This window comes from Gasterosteus aculeatus, chromosome 8, assembly GCF_964276395.1.
Source record: "Gasterosteus aculeatus chromosome 8, fGasAcu3.hap1.1, whole genome shotgun sequence".
Taxonomy (NCBI): domain Eukaryota; kingdom Metazoa; phylum Chordata; class Actinopteri; order Perciformes; family Gasterosteidae; genus Gasterosteus; species Gasterosteus aculeatus.
Window position 1 is genome coordinate 21862207 of NC_135695.1, and position 16812 is coordinate 21879018.

Sequence of the window (16812 nt, forward strand, 5' to 3'; positions counted from 1 at the left end):
CTTTTTAAATGCTTAAATATGTTGTTATGTCATTTTGTTTAAATTGTCACTGTAAAAATAAAATAAAAACATTTAAAAAAAATCACAATTATGAAGCTTTAGATATATATATATATATATATATATATATATATTGTAGACATTTGCATATTTATTGATAGTATACAATAAATAGATTGTTTATTTATTTACGAGCCCTTTGAGTAAAATGTGAGATTCATAAACAAGGTCTGAGCTCAGGCCGTAAAAAATGAACGCAATTAAATTTGCGATGAGGTCGGCGTCATAAACAGCGTGGTTGTGAAAGCTGGTGAAGGAAAACGGGGTTTTATTCTGAAAGAGAATTTACCTGTTGGTCATCGACTCACCTGAGTCCCCGGTTTGTGCGTGGAGGCGGTGTCCCTGATGAGGCGGAGCTCTGAAGGTGTGACTCCGCCCACCAGGAAGAGGAGCACCAGAGGGTTGTCGCCGGGATGCGGACGACTCACCTGCAGACGAGACGTGATTGGTCAGTTTGTTAAAAATCTCACCAGGAAACATCCTCAGGTAACTCTTTACGTTAAGACAATTATTTATTGTAGTTTGAAACAATATTAAAAGGAGAATTTAATGCAGCACAAGTTTTATAAGATGCAATGTTTGAATATGCAGATGAATTGGTATTTAATGGTAACTCTTAGAAATCTTTTTCCTTTAATGAACAGACTAAAACTCATGGAGTGGCGTAGACTGATGAACACGCGTGTCCCGGTGCGTCGATGCTCAGCTACACACATGTGATGCCGAGTCTCATCATGACTCAAAGAGCTCGGGGTCACACGTGTGCTCACGGGTCCTCCGCACGGAGACGAAGCAGCATGGAGGAGTCTGCTGCTGCTTCACGTCACGTCGGATCCGCTCGTCTAACGGTGCGTTTGCTTGTTTGAATCGCAGCGCTGGTGGTCCGGTTCCTCACGAGGCGCTTCATCGGAGACTACGAGCGGAACGCCGGTGAGTCCCCGCGAGCAGGAGGAGGAGGACACGTGGAACCGGGTTTTATTGTTGCTTGGTGAAGGTCCTGAAACCCGGTGCTCAATGTTCTCGTTCCTCTTTCCCTCAGGTAACCTCTACTCCAGAGAGGTCCAGGTGGACGGAGAGCAGGTGACCATCCAGGTCCAGGACACTCCTGGTGTGGAGGTGAGATCCGCTTCCCAATAACATTATTATTATTATTAAGTTAATCCAACCTAAAGATGTTGTCTGATCTGAGCCTCCACAAACCGAATATGTGAGCAGCCGAGTGGGTGGTCACATCTCCATTTCGCCCAATCAGAGGAAATGATCCAGAGACATTAGTTCTGTCTGCAAGTGTTTTAATCAGGAGGCAACTTTGCGTTATTAAGAATTGTGTCAAAGCTTCGCATTTTAAAGCTGCATTCTGTGTAGTGACCAGCAGGGGGCGACTCCTCTGCTCCCATAGACGTCTATGAGGAAATGACTCTACTTCTCTCTGGATTTATTCCCTCAGTAAACATTGTAAACATGAGTTTATGGTCTCAGTCTCTAGTTTCAAGTCTTCTTCAGCACAACATGATGTTCATTTAGTGACTGATGGTCCATTTAGAGTCAAACAGGCCATAAAGCAGGGGATGCTTTAGGGCGGGGCTACACGCTGATTGACAGGTCTCTACGCCCTCCTCAGTCCAGATCATGTCACCTTCTATTCTTAACTCTAACCAACGACTGGCGTTTCCATGACTACGCTCACTTTCTATACACGGGCTGTGATTTTAATCGGCCTCCTCCTTCTCTCCCAGATGACCGATAACGCCATCAACCTCCCGGACCATGTGACCTGCTCCATCCAGTGGGCGGACGCGGTGGTGCTGGTGTACTCGACCACCGACCGCCGCAGCTTCGACCTGATCGAGCAGCTCCACCGGCAGGTGGCGCGCTCCGGCGGCGCCAACATGCCCCCGGTCATCCTGCTGGCCAACAAGTCTGACCTGCTGCACTTGCGGCGCGTGGACCCCCAGCAGGGCCAACTGCTGGCGTCCGCGCTGGGCTGCTCCTTCTACGAGGTGTCGGCCAGCGAGGACTACAGCCAGGTGCACCAGGCCTTCCACCGGCTGTGCCGCCAGCTCGCCCAGCAGCAGCCGCCAGCCACGCCGCCGCCGCCGCCGCCGGCCACCAGCTCCACCGAGAAGAGGCGCTCGCCGCTCATCCCCCGGCCCAAGTCGCCCAACATGCAGGACCTGAAACGGCGCTTCAGGCAGGCGCTGTCGGCCAAAGTGCGGACTGTCACCTCGGTGTGAGGAGGCGGATCCAAGGAAAGAAAACGCCTTTCTGAAGAATCTGAAGCTTCAAAGTCCCTCGGATCCGTCCGGCTGACGGAGGAAGACCGCAACCCGATTTTGTCGTCTTTGAGCAGCGGGCGCGTGTCCCGCCGGGACGCCGTGGGCGAGGGAGGCTCGTCACGTGTCGAGAAACGGCGGCCACGAGGACGCGGGAGAGGCCGCAGGAGAAGATCTGAACTCTGTGATCCAGATGTCCTGTGTGATCCAGATGTCCTGTGTGATCCAGATCCCTCGGCAGCAGCGCTGGGAGCGCCGCTAAATGTCGTTACAACAAGCTGTGACTTTGTGTGCACGCGTGTGTCTTTGCAGCAGTATGTAGCTGTTGGACTTTAATTCCCACTGATGCACTTTAACGATGCAAAGGGCCTTTTTCTGTAATTTATTTGTTACAAATTCACCGTGTTCACAATAAAATGATGAATTCAACTTTCTTTGTCATACTGTTTGTGCAGCAGCTCACGTGCTGAAATACAAAACACAAAATAACCAGTTGTCACAGCAAGAAAAAAGAGTCTGGGATGAGAAATAATGAGGAGGAATTATGTTTTCCTTTGTGGCGCAGCATATTTACTTCCTGTAAGCTATAATTCTGTTCGAATCAAACGTCTGTAATCATCTTTAACCAATCGGCACCCAGTCCTAAATATTATGTACATATCCAATCCTGTTAAAGACCTCATACTGTGCATTGATACATTATCAGCTTGTACAAAAGAGAAAGTAGTTTGAGATGAGTTGATAGATAATTATGATCAGTTCCTGTTTAAACTTAGTTTTATGGGACGAAGTAGATTATTTCACCAAAATCCAGAATTTTTTTCCACAATTCAAAGAGGATTTGGCCAAGTCTAATATATATATATTTGAAAATAGTAAGGTTGGAAACTTTCCACTGGAATTAATGCGAATAAACTGGAAATTTGGGGTAATTTAACTGTATTTACCTTGTCATAAGCAGACAAATATTTCTAATACAACTTTAAAAAATGACTTTTTTGACATTGTGAGAAATCGATAACGCCATTATTGTAACCAGCAATAAAGGTGATATGCGAGGCGTCCGTTAGCCTACGTTACCAACTATCTGAAAAGACAGAAAACGTTTTTTTTGTGATACCTTCACCTGTAAAAATATCTGGAGACATCCAGGTAGTAAGCGAGCGAACACAGCCAGTAGCTCCACGTCAACTCAACATTGAGCTCCAGCGACGAGCCGTCAGTTTGGTAACAACTAGCAGCTTGTTTGTCTTATCAAAAATATATTCAGCCCAGTAATATCATCAAAACTCAGCCGATCTAGTCCTTGTGCTCAAATGCAGTAGTGTGACAAGTTGTGCTTTTTGATGAACCCTGAAAGCCGTGAATAATGGAGGTGATTGTGTACCTTTGTGTGTCATACATACATCCTACTCTCACTGCTGTAAAGTTAGTCTACTGTAAACAAATTAAGTTATGAAAATGGCTTCAGTTTACCAAGTAATCAATATGGTGGCCGTGGCGGTCCCTGAGCAAGGCACCTAACCCCCAATCGCTCCCCGGGGCAAAATGTAAAAAGCCATGGGTTAAAAATGTAAGTCGCTTTGAAAAAAAAGCATCTGCTAAATGACCTGTAATATAATATAATAATATAATATAATGTAATATAATATAATGTAATATAATATAATGCTCGGTAATGATGTTTGTTTCTGGCAGACGATGTTCCCAACCAGCTGAGCTGCTCGTGCACGTCTTCTTCTCAACTACTTTAAGTTCATATGCTTTTGAAAAGAAAATTTCCAAAATTCCAGTGGAAACTTTCTGGAAACTTACCGGAAACGTTCTGTCACTTTGCAACCATACATAATAGTAATACAAATGACGAGCCGCAAATGATTATTTTACGATTTTAGATGTTTTAATTCATAAGGCTTTCAGATGGTTTGAAGTGTCTTTCATATGACGGTTCATTTAAAATACATTTTTCACAATGAAGAGCGAGGACTGAAACTCGACCCCTGCAATAAAACCACAGAAGAAGACCTGGAGGATGTCAGATGGGTTTTTATTCTCTCGAGACTGAGGATCAGGGAGAAACATCCTGATGGGGCTTGTTTATTCCCACTCCAGAAGCTAATTAGTGAAAATCATCCACCCTCCTGATGACGTGTGTGTGTGTGAGGTGAAGAATAAAGGGAGAAAAGAGCTGCAGGTGTTGAGCAGACGGTGTGAGAGGACTTGTTAATCATTTTGCTCCTTAGAGGAGGTGTGAATGGACACACACACACACACACACACACACACACACACACACACACACACACACACACACACACACACACACACACACACACACACACAGAGGGATAGGGGACAGGTTTCTGTCAGAAATGTTCAATTTCTCTTTATGTTCCTTCAACAAAAATAAATATCTTCTCTTGGATAAAGAACGTGTGGAATGATATACAGGAACGTTCCCCCCTCCCTCCCCAACAGTGGTTCTCATTAACGAGGCCTCGACTCCTGACCCGGCGAGGTGTTGTGAGGTGTTCGCGGCGCACGTGTCCTAGATGCTGGCGGGGGGTGGCGTCCTCCCGCGTGGGGGGAAGAGCAGCTCGGGGACATCGGTGGGCCGCAGTAACCTGGTGGACAGAACCAGCACCTGGAACAAGAAGAGGAGACTCGTCAGGGAGAAGATGGGTCACGGGGGTTTGAATGAAGAGGAGTGAGTCATTCAGCGAGTGACTGAATCAGTCGCTTCTTTGTATTCATCCGAGGAGCGGCGAGGGCGCCTCCCCACGGCGATGTGGAGTGAACCGCTACCTGAACCTCTACGTGAACCGCTACCTGAACCGCTACCTGAACCTCTACGTGAACCGCTACCTGAACCTCTACGTGAACCTCTACCTGAACCGCTACCTGAACCTCCACGTGAACCTCCACCTGAACCTCCACCTGAACCTCCACGTGAACCACCACGTGAACCTCCACCTGAACCTCCACCTGAACCTCCACGTGAACCTCCACGTGAACCTCCACCTGAACCTCCACGTGAACCTCCACGTGAACCTCCACGTGAACCTCCACGTGAACCTCCACGTGAACCTCCACGTGAACCTCCACGTGAACCTCCACGTGAACCTCCACGTGAACCTCCACGTGAACCTCCACGTGAACCTCCACGTGAACCTCCACGTGAACCTCCACGTGAACCTCCACGTGAACCTCCATGTGAACCTCCATGTGAACCTCCATGTGAACCTCCATGTGAACCTCCACCTGAACCTCCATGTGAACCTCCATGTGAACCTCCACCTGAACCTCCACCTGAACCTCCATGTGAACCTCCATGTGAACCTCCATGTGAACCTCTCTGGAGTGAAACAAACTCTTGTGTTACGCTCAGAGACAAAAAGTCACGCAAACAAACAGGTGGGAGAAGAGGAGCTCGAGTTCTGGTAGAGTTCCGACCTTTCATCCATCTTATTTACTATAAGGTATCAAACAGCCAGATGCATGCTGGGTAGTGGCTTCAGGTCTTACCCTACTTATCGATTAGCCCAGTTGTTGATAATTCGAACCGTTCGGTCACTTCAGTCATCGACTTCTCCGCGATTCAGTTCTTATCGTTTAACTCTCGTCCTATTTGTAAAAGCAAAGTCTGCGGACCGAAGCCACACACACACACACACCCACCCACCCACCCACCCACCCACCCACCCACCCACCCACCCACCCACCCACCCACCCACCCACCCACCCACACACACACACACACACACACACACACACACACACACACACACACACACACACACACACACACACACACACACACGCCTTGTTTAAGCTTGTTTTTATTCAGTTTCTCCTGATTACAGACGGACGGCTTTGATCTCACCTCCTTTCTCAGAAGCCTTTTATTAAGACAGAACCACATCACCCCCCTCCCCCCCCCCCCCCCCCCACACACACACACACACACACAACCCCCCCCCCCCCCCCCACACAACACACACACCACAACCCCCCCACACACAACACACACACCACAACCCCCCTCCACACACACCTACACACAGGGAAACACGTTGACATGTCTCACATCTCTGTGTGCGCAGCATATGTAAGTGCCACTTAAGGGGCGGCCGCATCCCAGCGGGTCCATCACGCCACTCGGCGCCCGTATGTGGGTCAGGCCTCAGGAGGCTCTCGCCACCATCGCTGATTACGTGGAAAACTGATTCATTATGAGACGACATTGTGTCGAGACGGAGCCAAACACTGATTATTAGCTTCTGCTAATTTTGTATTTTGTCGTCTAGTTTGACTTTTTAAATGCTTAAATATGTTGTTATGTCATTTTGTTTAAATTGTCACTGTAAAAATAAAATAAAAACATTTAAAAAAAATCACAATTATGAAGCTTTAGATATATATATATATATATATATATATATTGTAGACATTTGCATATTTATTGATAGTATACAATAAATAGATTGTTTATTCATTTACGAGCCCTTTATAGAGTAAAATGTGAGATTCATAAACAAGGTCTGAGCTCAGGCCGTAAAAAATGAACGCAATTAAATTTGCGATGAGGTCGGCGTCATAAACAGCGTGGTTGTGAAAGCTGGTGAAGGAAAACGGGGTTTTATTCTGAAAGAGAATTTACCTGTTGGTCATCGACTCACCTGAGTTCCCGGTTTGTGCGTGGAGGCGGTGTCCCTGATGAGGCGGAGCTCTGAAGGTGTGACTCCGCCCACCAGGAAGAGGAGCACCAGAGGGTTGTCGCCGGGATGCGGACGACTCACCTGCAGACGAGACGTGATTGGTCAGTTTGTTAAAAATCTCACCAGGAAACATCCTCAGGTAACTCTTTACGTTAAGACAATTATTTATTGCAGTTTGAAACTTCACAATATTAAAAGGAGAATTTAATGCAGCACAAGTTTTATAAGATGTAATGTTTGAATATGCAGATGAATTGGTATTTAATGGTAACTCGTAGAAATCTTTTTCCTTTAATGAACAGACTAAAACTCATGGAGTGGCGTAGACTGATGAACACGCGTGTCCCGGTGCGTCGATGCTCAGCTACACACATGTGATGCCGAGTCTCATCATGACTCAAAGAGCTCGGGGTCACACGTGTGCTCACGGGTCCTCCGCACGGAGACGAAGCAGCATGGAGGAGTCTGCTGCTGCTTCAGAGCGCCAGCCGGCCGGCACGTGTGGCGGGAGGCGGGGGGGGGGGGGGGGTCTGAACACGTGAAGCGGGATGAGAGGAAGCATGTCGGGGGATGATTCAACATGTGTTGAGGTCACAAAAGGGAAGTGTGCGACAGACACACACTGTGGTGATGCATCTATGGAGTGTGAACCACGTTTCCTCAGGCGGGAATTTATTTTGCGCTGTAATGTGTCACTCACATTATTTGAATTATTTATTTTATTTTATTTATTCATTTGAATATTTATGGAATACTCAGATATTAAAATGTTCCACTTTTACGGGTTTACACAGTTTTCTGGTGACTGTTTGGATTTGGAGCTTCTGGAATAAACGCCGCTGATGAGACTAAAATGTGGACGATTGATTGATTTCTTTATTTTTTCAGCACTCATGGTTTATGAGATAAGACGTTTTGTCGCAGTGGTGAAATCTCGTCTCGAACTGAACCCCCCCCCCCTTTATTGTCACCAAGCCAGAAATAAACCAGCATAAATGATATTAATGATCAGTGTAGAAAGTGAACACAGTCCTGCTCATTTCTCGGACGCTTTTAAAATAAAAGGAAGAATAATGATGAGTATCGTCCTTCTCGATATTCATGAAAATGAACATGAAGCAGTTTCACGTTAGTTGTTCTCTAAAACCGCACCGAAAAATTCATTCCCTGATACGATTGGTTAGCGGACTCCTGGGGGCGTGGCCTGTTTAAAAAAGCCCTGAAAAGCAACATCCAATTACTGCCAAAGTGGGGGAAACCGTTTAAATATGGGAGCTGAACAAGTCCCCAAAATGTAACCCCCCCCCCCCCCCCCTACAATAAAACAGGAAGACAATAGAGCTCTATGGGCAGGAGGATCCGACCTGTGACCCCTGCTGAGTGTGCAAGTCTGACCTTCATGAACATGCTGAAGCCGGTCTTCAGCAGGTCGGTGAGGCCCCCGGACGTGTGCTCTATGTCGGGGCACTCGGGTCTGTCGGGGTGGAACACCTCCTCCAGGAGCTGGCGCAGGAAGGGCCGGTAGGTGGCCTGTCGCGTGAAACAGAGACGCTGCACAATAAGACACTGCAACATGAACCGCTGCTTTGTTCCTAAACATAGAAGTCTGACGTCACACAGCATCCATCTGTGTAGTGGGGTCCTTCTATCGCCATGTGGGCGTTAAAAAAACATGTGGCTGACTCACGAGTCACATGGAGGCTTTTATTAAATCAACAGCCCCCAATAACAACAGGGCAGAAGGTGGTGACTCTTTAGGCGCTAAAGATGGAGGTGGTTTTCAAATTAAGCCTGATATACATTTATATATGTGTAACTTTGCACATGACGGCGCTTCCTCTGTTCTCAGTGTACAGCGCCTCAGAAAAGGGGGAGGAGTTACAAGGGGCTTTGATGTGATGTCAGCGTGTCCTGCAGAGTTGGGGGGGGGCAAACACAGACGTGATAAAACTTGGCGGCGCTTCATGCGAGCGTCTTAAAATAGAAAGAATGGTCCAGGACACGAGTCAGGTGACACGTCTGGGCCGCCTGCCCGGACGAGAGCGCGCTGTGGAACATCTGGACGGGACACACACACACACACAGCCCAAGCATCCAGGTGTTCCTGCCCACCTCCATCGTGGAGAAGCCTCAGCTCCTCCACGATGTGCTGAGAGCACATCAGAACATCTGCAAAGCCACAGTGAGACAAACGGATATTTACTTCTACCCACATCGCTCTGATGCACAAGTCAGCTCAGAGGGGAGTAAACAAATCAATGATTCACCTCCACTGGAACAACACACACACACACACACACACACAACCAGCCCACGCTCACACAAACACACTTTACTATCCCCATAAAAGGTAAAAGCAAAACAATATTAAAATGAGTCATATAATAATGGCAGAGTGCTCACACACACACGCACACAGTACACACACACACACACAGACACACAGACACACACACACACACGTGCAGCGTAGAGGTGAATGTTCCAAAACAACAGGCCGGCCGGGGAACAGAACAGGCTGGAATGTCTTCGGGGATATCGTGGTCAGAATAATAATAAAGTTATGATGATCTCCATTATCAGCGAGGACACGCCGGATTATTCTGCAGAAGGGGAGGAGCCACCGGCTGGTCCTGATCCGGTCCCCGTGTCTCGCTGATGGATTTCTGGAGTTTCCTCAAGAACAGCCGGTGAGCCGCCAGACGTCCCGCTGACCTCCATCAATATGAAATCATCTTCATGACGCGGCAGCAACAAGAACAGACAGTGCTGTCCTCCTGCAACAGCCACACACACACACACACACACACACACTGTACACGCACACACACACACACACACACACACACTGTACACGCAGGGGAGGCGATGTGATAACAGCTGTTTTCGGCTCTCATCTTGGTTTCTCTGACATTGATGTTTGGAGGAAATGATGAGAGTGAAAGTACCAAGAAAAGAAGGAACATCTGCTTTTGACAGCTGCTTGGTGGGCAAACCGATCAATGGGGTCAGTAGTTTAGAGCAGTACAGAAGAAGCTTCTTGTCCTCAATAGAAAGATTCGTCTTGAATTCAACAAATAACACAGAGCTTGTAATGAATGATTCAGCGTCAAACTGTAGGAGACCAATGACACGAGAGAAATACACCTCGGGTCTTTTCCTACTGAGGCCGCATGAAAAGGAACTTTAATGTTAGACTTTTATCCAGTTTCATCAATGTCGTCATCTCTGCACAATGACGCATTTAAACATATTTAAGTGAATGTTCCTTTAATCTGTGGGTGAATACATAATGTGACATATGTGACGATTATATTGGAAAATGGATGAACATGAATGAAATGTTCTACATTTAGTTTCATTTGGGGGCATCAGGAGGCTTTGTGATGTTATAATTAGCTTATTGAAGAACTGGAAAAATAAAAGCCTCAATCACTATGACGTAGAGAGAACGACGCGAGTCTCCTGCTGCCACAGAGCTTTTGTTCAAGATCACTTCTAGTTTTTTTTTATGTGTCCACCTTCTAAATCGTCCTGAACTGTCCCCAACAGACCGTTATGATCCCGTAGTTCTCTGGAAACACAAAGCAGCAGATGTGGATGAAGGAGGAGAAGATTCCGTCTTCTGACTTATGTAAGAGGAACAAAGTGATTCCGCCGAGTGACGCAGAGCAACAAAGGCGTCCGAGGTCGCCGAATCTCTGCCGGCAGACGCGTCTGTGTGTGAGCAACAGCGATAAGCAAATACTGTGTGGAGGCCTTCTGTGGGGCGACGAAGTGACCTCCACCTTTTCTAGCAACAATATCCGCTAGTGAGTTGTGTGTAAGCGCCATGAATGTAGAAATGTAAGAAATATGACGATTTTGTAGATTTTTCCGTCGTCATCTTAGATTATGGCTGTTGCCATGTTTTGTTTTGCAACCAATAAACTAAAGTGACCATATTTGGGCAGAGGAGGACGTAGGGACGGCGTTGGCATTGTCCCTGGTACAGACCTGTCAATCAACGTGTAGCCCCGCCCTAAATCATCCCCTGCTTTATGGCCTGTTTGACCCTAAATGGACCATCAGTCACTAAATAAACATCATGCTGGATGAAGAAGACCTGAAACTAGAGACTGAGACATAAACTCATGTTTACAATGTTTACTGAGGGAATAAATCAAGAGAGAAGTAGAGTCATTTCCTCATAGACGTCTATGGGAGCAGAGGAGTCGCCCCCTGCTGGTCACTACAGAGAAGTAGAGTCATTTCCTCATAGACGTCTATGGGAGCAGAGGAGTCGCCCCCTGCTGGTCACTACAGAGAAGTAGAGTCATTTCCTCATAGACGTCTATGGGAGCAGAGGAGTCGCCCCCTGCTGGTCACTACAGAGAAGTAGAGTCATTTCCTCATAGACGTCTATGGGAGCAGAGGAGTCGCCCCCTGCTGGTCACTACAGAGAAGTAGAGTCATTTCCTCATAGACGTCTATGGGAGCAGAGGAGTCGCCCCCTGCTGGTCACTACAGAGAAGTAGAGTCATTTCCTCATAGACGTCTATGGGAGCAGAGGAGTCGCCCCCTGCTGGTCACTACAGAGAAGTAGAGTCATTTCCTCATAGACGTCTATGGGAGCAGAGGAGTCGCCCCCTGCTGGTCACTACAGAGAAGTAGAGTCATTTCCTCATAGACGTCTATGGGAGCAGAGGAGTCGCCCCCTGCTGGTCAGGAGACAGAATGCAGCTTTAACACGTGGCGCTTTGGCTTCGTCTCCTCAGAACCACGGTCTGCCGCGTGGTAAGTACTGACAAAATTGTGTGCGTGTTGTGATGTTGACACTGTGTGTGTGTGTGTGTGTGTCTTAGACCTGGTGAACTCCGTCGCTGGCCGTGTAGACGGAGCGAAGCTGCTTCAGGTGGTCTCTGGTGTGGCTCAAACCTCGCAGGGTCCCAAACATTTCCCCCACGGCGGAGTGGGCTCGCTCCGTGGTCAGCTCCTCGGGGGTCGCACAACCTGACGAAGCAAACAACACACAAAAGCTCGTACTGAGCGTGACGCAGCAGAGGAAAACATAAAATCAGAAACCGTCTACGTTTGCAGCCACGCCTGCAAGGAAACATTTGCATCTGCACAATCAAATAAAGAAAGGTCGTTAAGATTTAACGTCTGTTTTTGCAGGTACTTTTCCCAGCTGGGCGCCGATTACGGACGTGCACACGCGGCAGCGAGCGGACAAGAGCTCCTTTATTCCAGCAGAAAACCGTTCAGAAGCTAATGTTCCCCCCCGTTTCTACAGAGCAAAGACTTGCAATAAAGTTCACCCCCACAAAAAGGAGCCCCACATATATATGACTGAAATCCGACTGCTTCCTTTTGTTTGGCACATTCTACACGTGTTATTCATCAGTGTCGGATAACGGGCTTTAATCCCGGTTATTTCTCTTCCTTCTCCCATATAGACGAAAGCAACTTCATCTCGGCCCGTGTTTGTTTTGAGTTGCCGTCTCTGGGAACGTGACGCTGCTGCAGGTAAACTCTCCTTCTGGACGGAGCGGAGCGTGAAGACTGCGATGTGGGTCTTATCTACCAGACGCCCTCAGAGGAGAAAGGCATCTTCACAGAAACAACAGCAGCAGCAACAGCAACAGCAACCCATCCCTGAGCATTTGGGTCTGTTGGAGGTGCTGAGAGGACCCCGGTTGACTTGTTCTCAAAGCAGTGCAGCCCCCCCCCCTCCCCCCCCGATATCGATGATCTCCTCGGCAGTGGGACTCTCGGCGACCCCAGGCGGCGCGCAGACGGACACCTGTGTCCGGATTCGAGCCAAGTTCCACGCAGCCGAGCGGATTAGCGAACGCTTATTTGACGCCACCTGACCTTCTTCCAGCAGCGTTCATTGTATTGGTGTGATTAAAGCGCCCGTGAGACTGACGGGGAAACGAGGAGCGCATTACGGCGTGTGTCACGCCGACTTCCCGAAACCTCCACTCGTCTACAGGACGACACAAAAGACAGCGAGCGGGCGAGAGACAGAGACAGACAAAGGGGGAGAGATGGTGATGCAGACTAATAAGGCTCCATCCCGGCAGGAAGTGTGTGATCGAGGGATCTTCGTAAATGGGTCTGTGGGGGCTGGAGGGGAGCGACTGACCCGAGAGTTCTGTGAGGGGACGCCACCGACCAGGGAGGTCCAACGGGGGACAGAAGCCATGAATCAGAGGACGCTTTTCAACTTCAAATGACATCACGGTGCTTCAAGGACATTAATAATAATAATATATTTGAGCCTTTTCAAAGGATCTTAATACATTCAAAACCTTTTGTACGTACACAAAGGTACAATCCCCCATGATGCAAAGACTACGTCTCACAATGAGTATTTGTGAGTTTGAGGGTCTTTGTGATGAATCCCTGGCGTTTGATGGTGGGATTTGTTGATATGAAAACAAAGCGTCTGGACGGAAGCGCGCTGAGCTCCCATCACGCTGAGCTCCCATCACGCTGAGCTCCCATCACGCCGAGCTCCCATCACGCCGAGCTCCCATCACGCCGAGCTCCCATCACGCTGAGCTCCCATCACGCTGTGGACGCTGGGAAGGAAACCTGCTGCTGGGAGGAGGACAGAATGCAGCGAGCCGCCGGAGCCCCTCTTCCCTCGCATGATGCTGTCACCACGGCAACCGCGTCACCTCTCGGTCAAGAGGAAGTCACTTCCGCGTGGTGCAGTCGGGCCGGCAAAGCAGGCAGTGCACATATATGGTGAGGCGGAGATTTGCCTTCACACCTGATTTCAGAAGCCTTTCATTAGAATCCTCCCCCAACAACACGTTGATCAAACGATGTGTGTGTGTGTACGGCGTTAAGAGATACACAACCAGCCAAACGAGCCCACACGCATTCAAAAAGACACGCTAAACAACTACAAAGACACGCTAAACAACTACAAAGACACAAAACAACAACAAAGACACAAAACAACTACAAAGACACAAAACGACTACAAAGACACGCAAAACGACTACAAAGACACGCAAAACGACAACAAAGACACGCAAAACGACTACAAAGACATGCAAAACGACTACAAAGACACGCAAAACAACTACAAAGACACGCAAAACAACTACAAAGACACGCAAAACAACTACAAAAACACAAAACGACTACAAAGACACGCAAAACAACTACAAAGACACGCAAAACGACTACAAAGACACAAAACGACTACAAAGACACGCAAAACGACTACAAAGACACGCAAAACAACAACAAAGACACGCAAAACAACAACAAAGACACAAACGCAAAGACACAAAACGACTACAAATACAAAACGACTACAAAGACACGCAAAACAACTACAAAGACACACAAAACAACAACAAAGGCAAAACGACTACAAAGACACAAAAGGACAAAGACACGCAAAACGACTACAAAGACACAAAAGGACAAAGACACGCAAAACGACTACAAAGACACAAAAGGACAAAGACACGCAAAACGACTACAAAGACACAAAAGGACAAAGACACGCAAAACAACAACAAAGACACAAAACAACTACAAAGACACGCAAAACAACAACAAAGACACAAACCGACTACAAAGACACGCAAAACAACAACAAAGACACAAAACGACTACAAAGAAACAAAACGACAAAGACACAAAACGACTACAAAGACACGCAAAACGGCAAAGAGAGACAAAACCTCGTACTAAGACCAGCAGCAAAGTCAAAGTCCGCCGTGGTTTGAATTCCGGCGTTAAGCCGTAATATTCCAGTGACCCGCTTGAGCCAAAACACATGACCTGGTAATCTGGGCGGCTTCATAGATTCTGTGCAGAACAATACAATACAGACACACACACGCACAGCAGGGGGGGGGGCGCTTTGCTTTTAGCCAAATGGGATGATAATCTACATTTTGGAGCAACCATAAAAGTATCTTTTAAAACTCTCCGGACTTATCGACGTATCCACGGTTACGTAGCGTAACCGTGGTAACCATGTGTTACATCATGTGACCAAACGAACTTTCATGATCATTGAGTGTGAAACAAAATATACAATAAAAACTAAAAGTGGCTTCAGGTTTCGAAGGTTCAGAGCTGCTTGTGAATGACACTGAAGAGGCTCAGCGGTGAGACGTAAAGTCATGTGACCAGGAGGGAGGGGGGGGGGGGGGGGGGGGGGGGGTGTCAGTATCTTATTGCAATAATACTAATGGAAGTAAGAAGAGTTTGTGGAAGAACCTCAGCAATGCTAAACTACAAAAATACATTTTGCCAGCAGCTTTGTAGTTTCAGTACAAAAAACTAATTCACCAATCAAAAGTATCATGAGCTCTTGTTCTGCCATTTGGTGCATAAAAGGCTATATATATATATATATATATATATAATATATATATTATATAATATATATATGCATATGCGGAGGGCGGAGCCTGACAGTGAGAATGTCTTTGCACTGGGACGACGGAGTGTGTGTGCATGTGTCAAGTCAGGAGAGATATATTTAATTTGGTAAAATATGCAGCACACTCCAACGCAAAGTGTGAAGTGTGTCTGTGTGTGTGTGTGTGTGTGTCTGACAGTTTTCATCACCCCTCAATGATGGTTCCTTAATGCAGACTAACTCACAGGAAGCAGCACCGACACACAAAGTGGTGCCACTCTGCCCCCTTCAGGCCACCGGGGGCGCAGGAAGCTTGATGCAAATGTCCGATTACATCACATTACATTTATCTGACGCTTTTATCCAAAGCGACTTACAATAAGTGCATTTCAACCATAAGGAAACAAACTCAGAAGAACGAGAAAGTGCCATTTCATAAAATAAGCCGATTTACAACTATAGCTATAGATAAATTGTACTTAAGTGCTACAATTTGTTTGTTTGTTGTTTTTAGTGGCATAGCATGTCTCAATCTGTTGTCTAATAATATAATAATCATATAATAATCTTATAATAATCTTATAACTCTTTAATAATCATCATATGAGACTAAGTGTCATTCAACACACAAGTCGACCTAAAACTAATGTATTATTCATTGTTTATGTGCAATAAACACATTACATGGTCATAGGTGCAAATACCTAAGCTCCTATTATAGGTGTAATAATTATATCTCTACAAATGATTATTTATATACTAAATTGCTAAATGAGTGTCTTTCTACTGTTTATTTATTTATATATTATATCAGTATTATTATTTCTCTAGTATATTTCTTATTTACATCTTTACTATTTAATAATTCTTTATGTGTATACGGTTTATTTGTATATTATAGCGTTGAAGTTAATGTATTTACTGCAGTTTATTTATTATATCTTATTCTTTCATTCTCCTCTTGCAGCTGCAACTGACTCATGAGGACTGATCTCATCTCTTTTCTTCCACTATTACTCAACAGCAGTTGTGTTTGTCTCCGTCCCCCAGCGGGGACAGTCGTTAAGACGAGGACAAAAAGAGAAACAACCTGAGACGTGAGGCACATATATAGAGACCTGTCAATCAGCGTGTAGCCCCGCCCTAAAGCATCCCCTGCTTTATGGTCTGTTTGACTCTAAATGGACCATCAGTCACTAAATGAACATCATGTTGTGTTGAAGAAGACTTGAAACTAGAGACTGAGACATAAACTCATGTTTACAACGTTTACTGAGGGAATAAATCAAGAGAGAAGTAGAGTCATTTCCTCATAGACGTCTATGGGAGCAGAGGAGTCGCCCCCTGCTGGTCACTACAGAGAAGTAGAGTCATTTCC

General features: G+C 46.6%; 1 protein-coding gene, 1 long non-coding RNA gene and 1 pseudogene across 3 annotated transcripts in view; 1 reads left to right on the plus strand and 2 right to left on the minus strand.

The window, feature by feature from the left end:
• Positions 1-534, minus strand: part of LOC144411505 (uncharacterized) — a 4082-nt gene extending 3548 nt beyond the window's left edge. Inside the window, exon 1 of the long non-coding RNA XR_013468690.1 lies at positions 369-534. This is a non-coding gene — a long non-coding RNA (uncharacterized LOC144411505). The remainder of the gene's footprint in view (positions 1-368) is intronic.
• A 376-nt stretch (positions 535-910) lies between these two features.
• LOC144411503 (ras-like protein family member 11B pseudogene) lies at positions 911-2760 on the plus strand (annotated as a pseudogene). The gene is made up of 3 exons (XR_013468689.1): positions 911-990; positions 1100-1176; positions 1797-2760. The product of XR_013468689.1 is annotated as a ras-like protein family member 11B pseudogene (transcript).
• A 1603-nt stretch (positions 2761-4363) lies between these two features.
• The window catches only part of scfd2 (sec1 family domain containing 2), a 50727-nt gene continuing 38278 nt past the window's right edge, over positions 4364-16812 (minus strand). The window contains exons 6-9 of the mRNA XM_040184401.2: positions 11898-12043; positions 8447-8581; positions 7013-7132; positions 4364-4977 (exon numbers count right to left, since the gene is read on the minus strand). Coding sequence (XP_040040335.2) covers positions 4882-4977; positions 7013-7132; positions 8447-8581; positions 11898-12043 — 497 coding nt within the window. The 3' untranslated portion in view covers positions 4364-4881. The remainder of the gene's footprint in view (positions 4978-7012; positions 7133-8446; positions 8582-11897; positions 12044-16812) is intronic.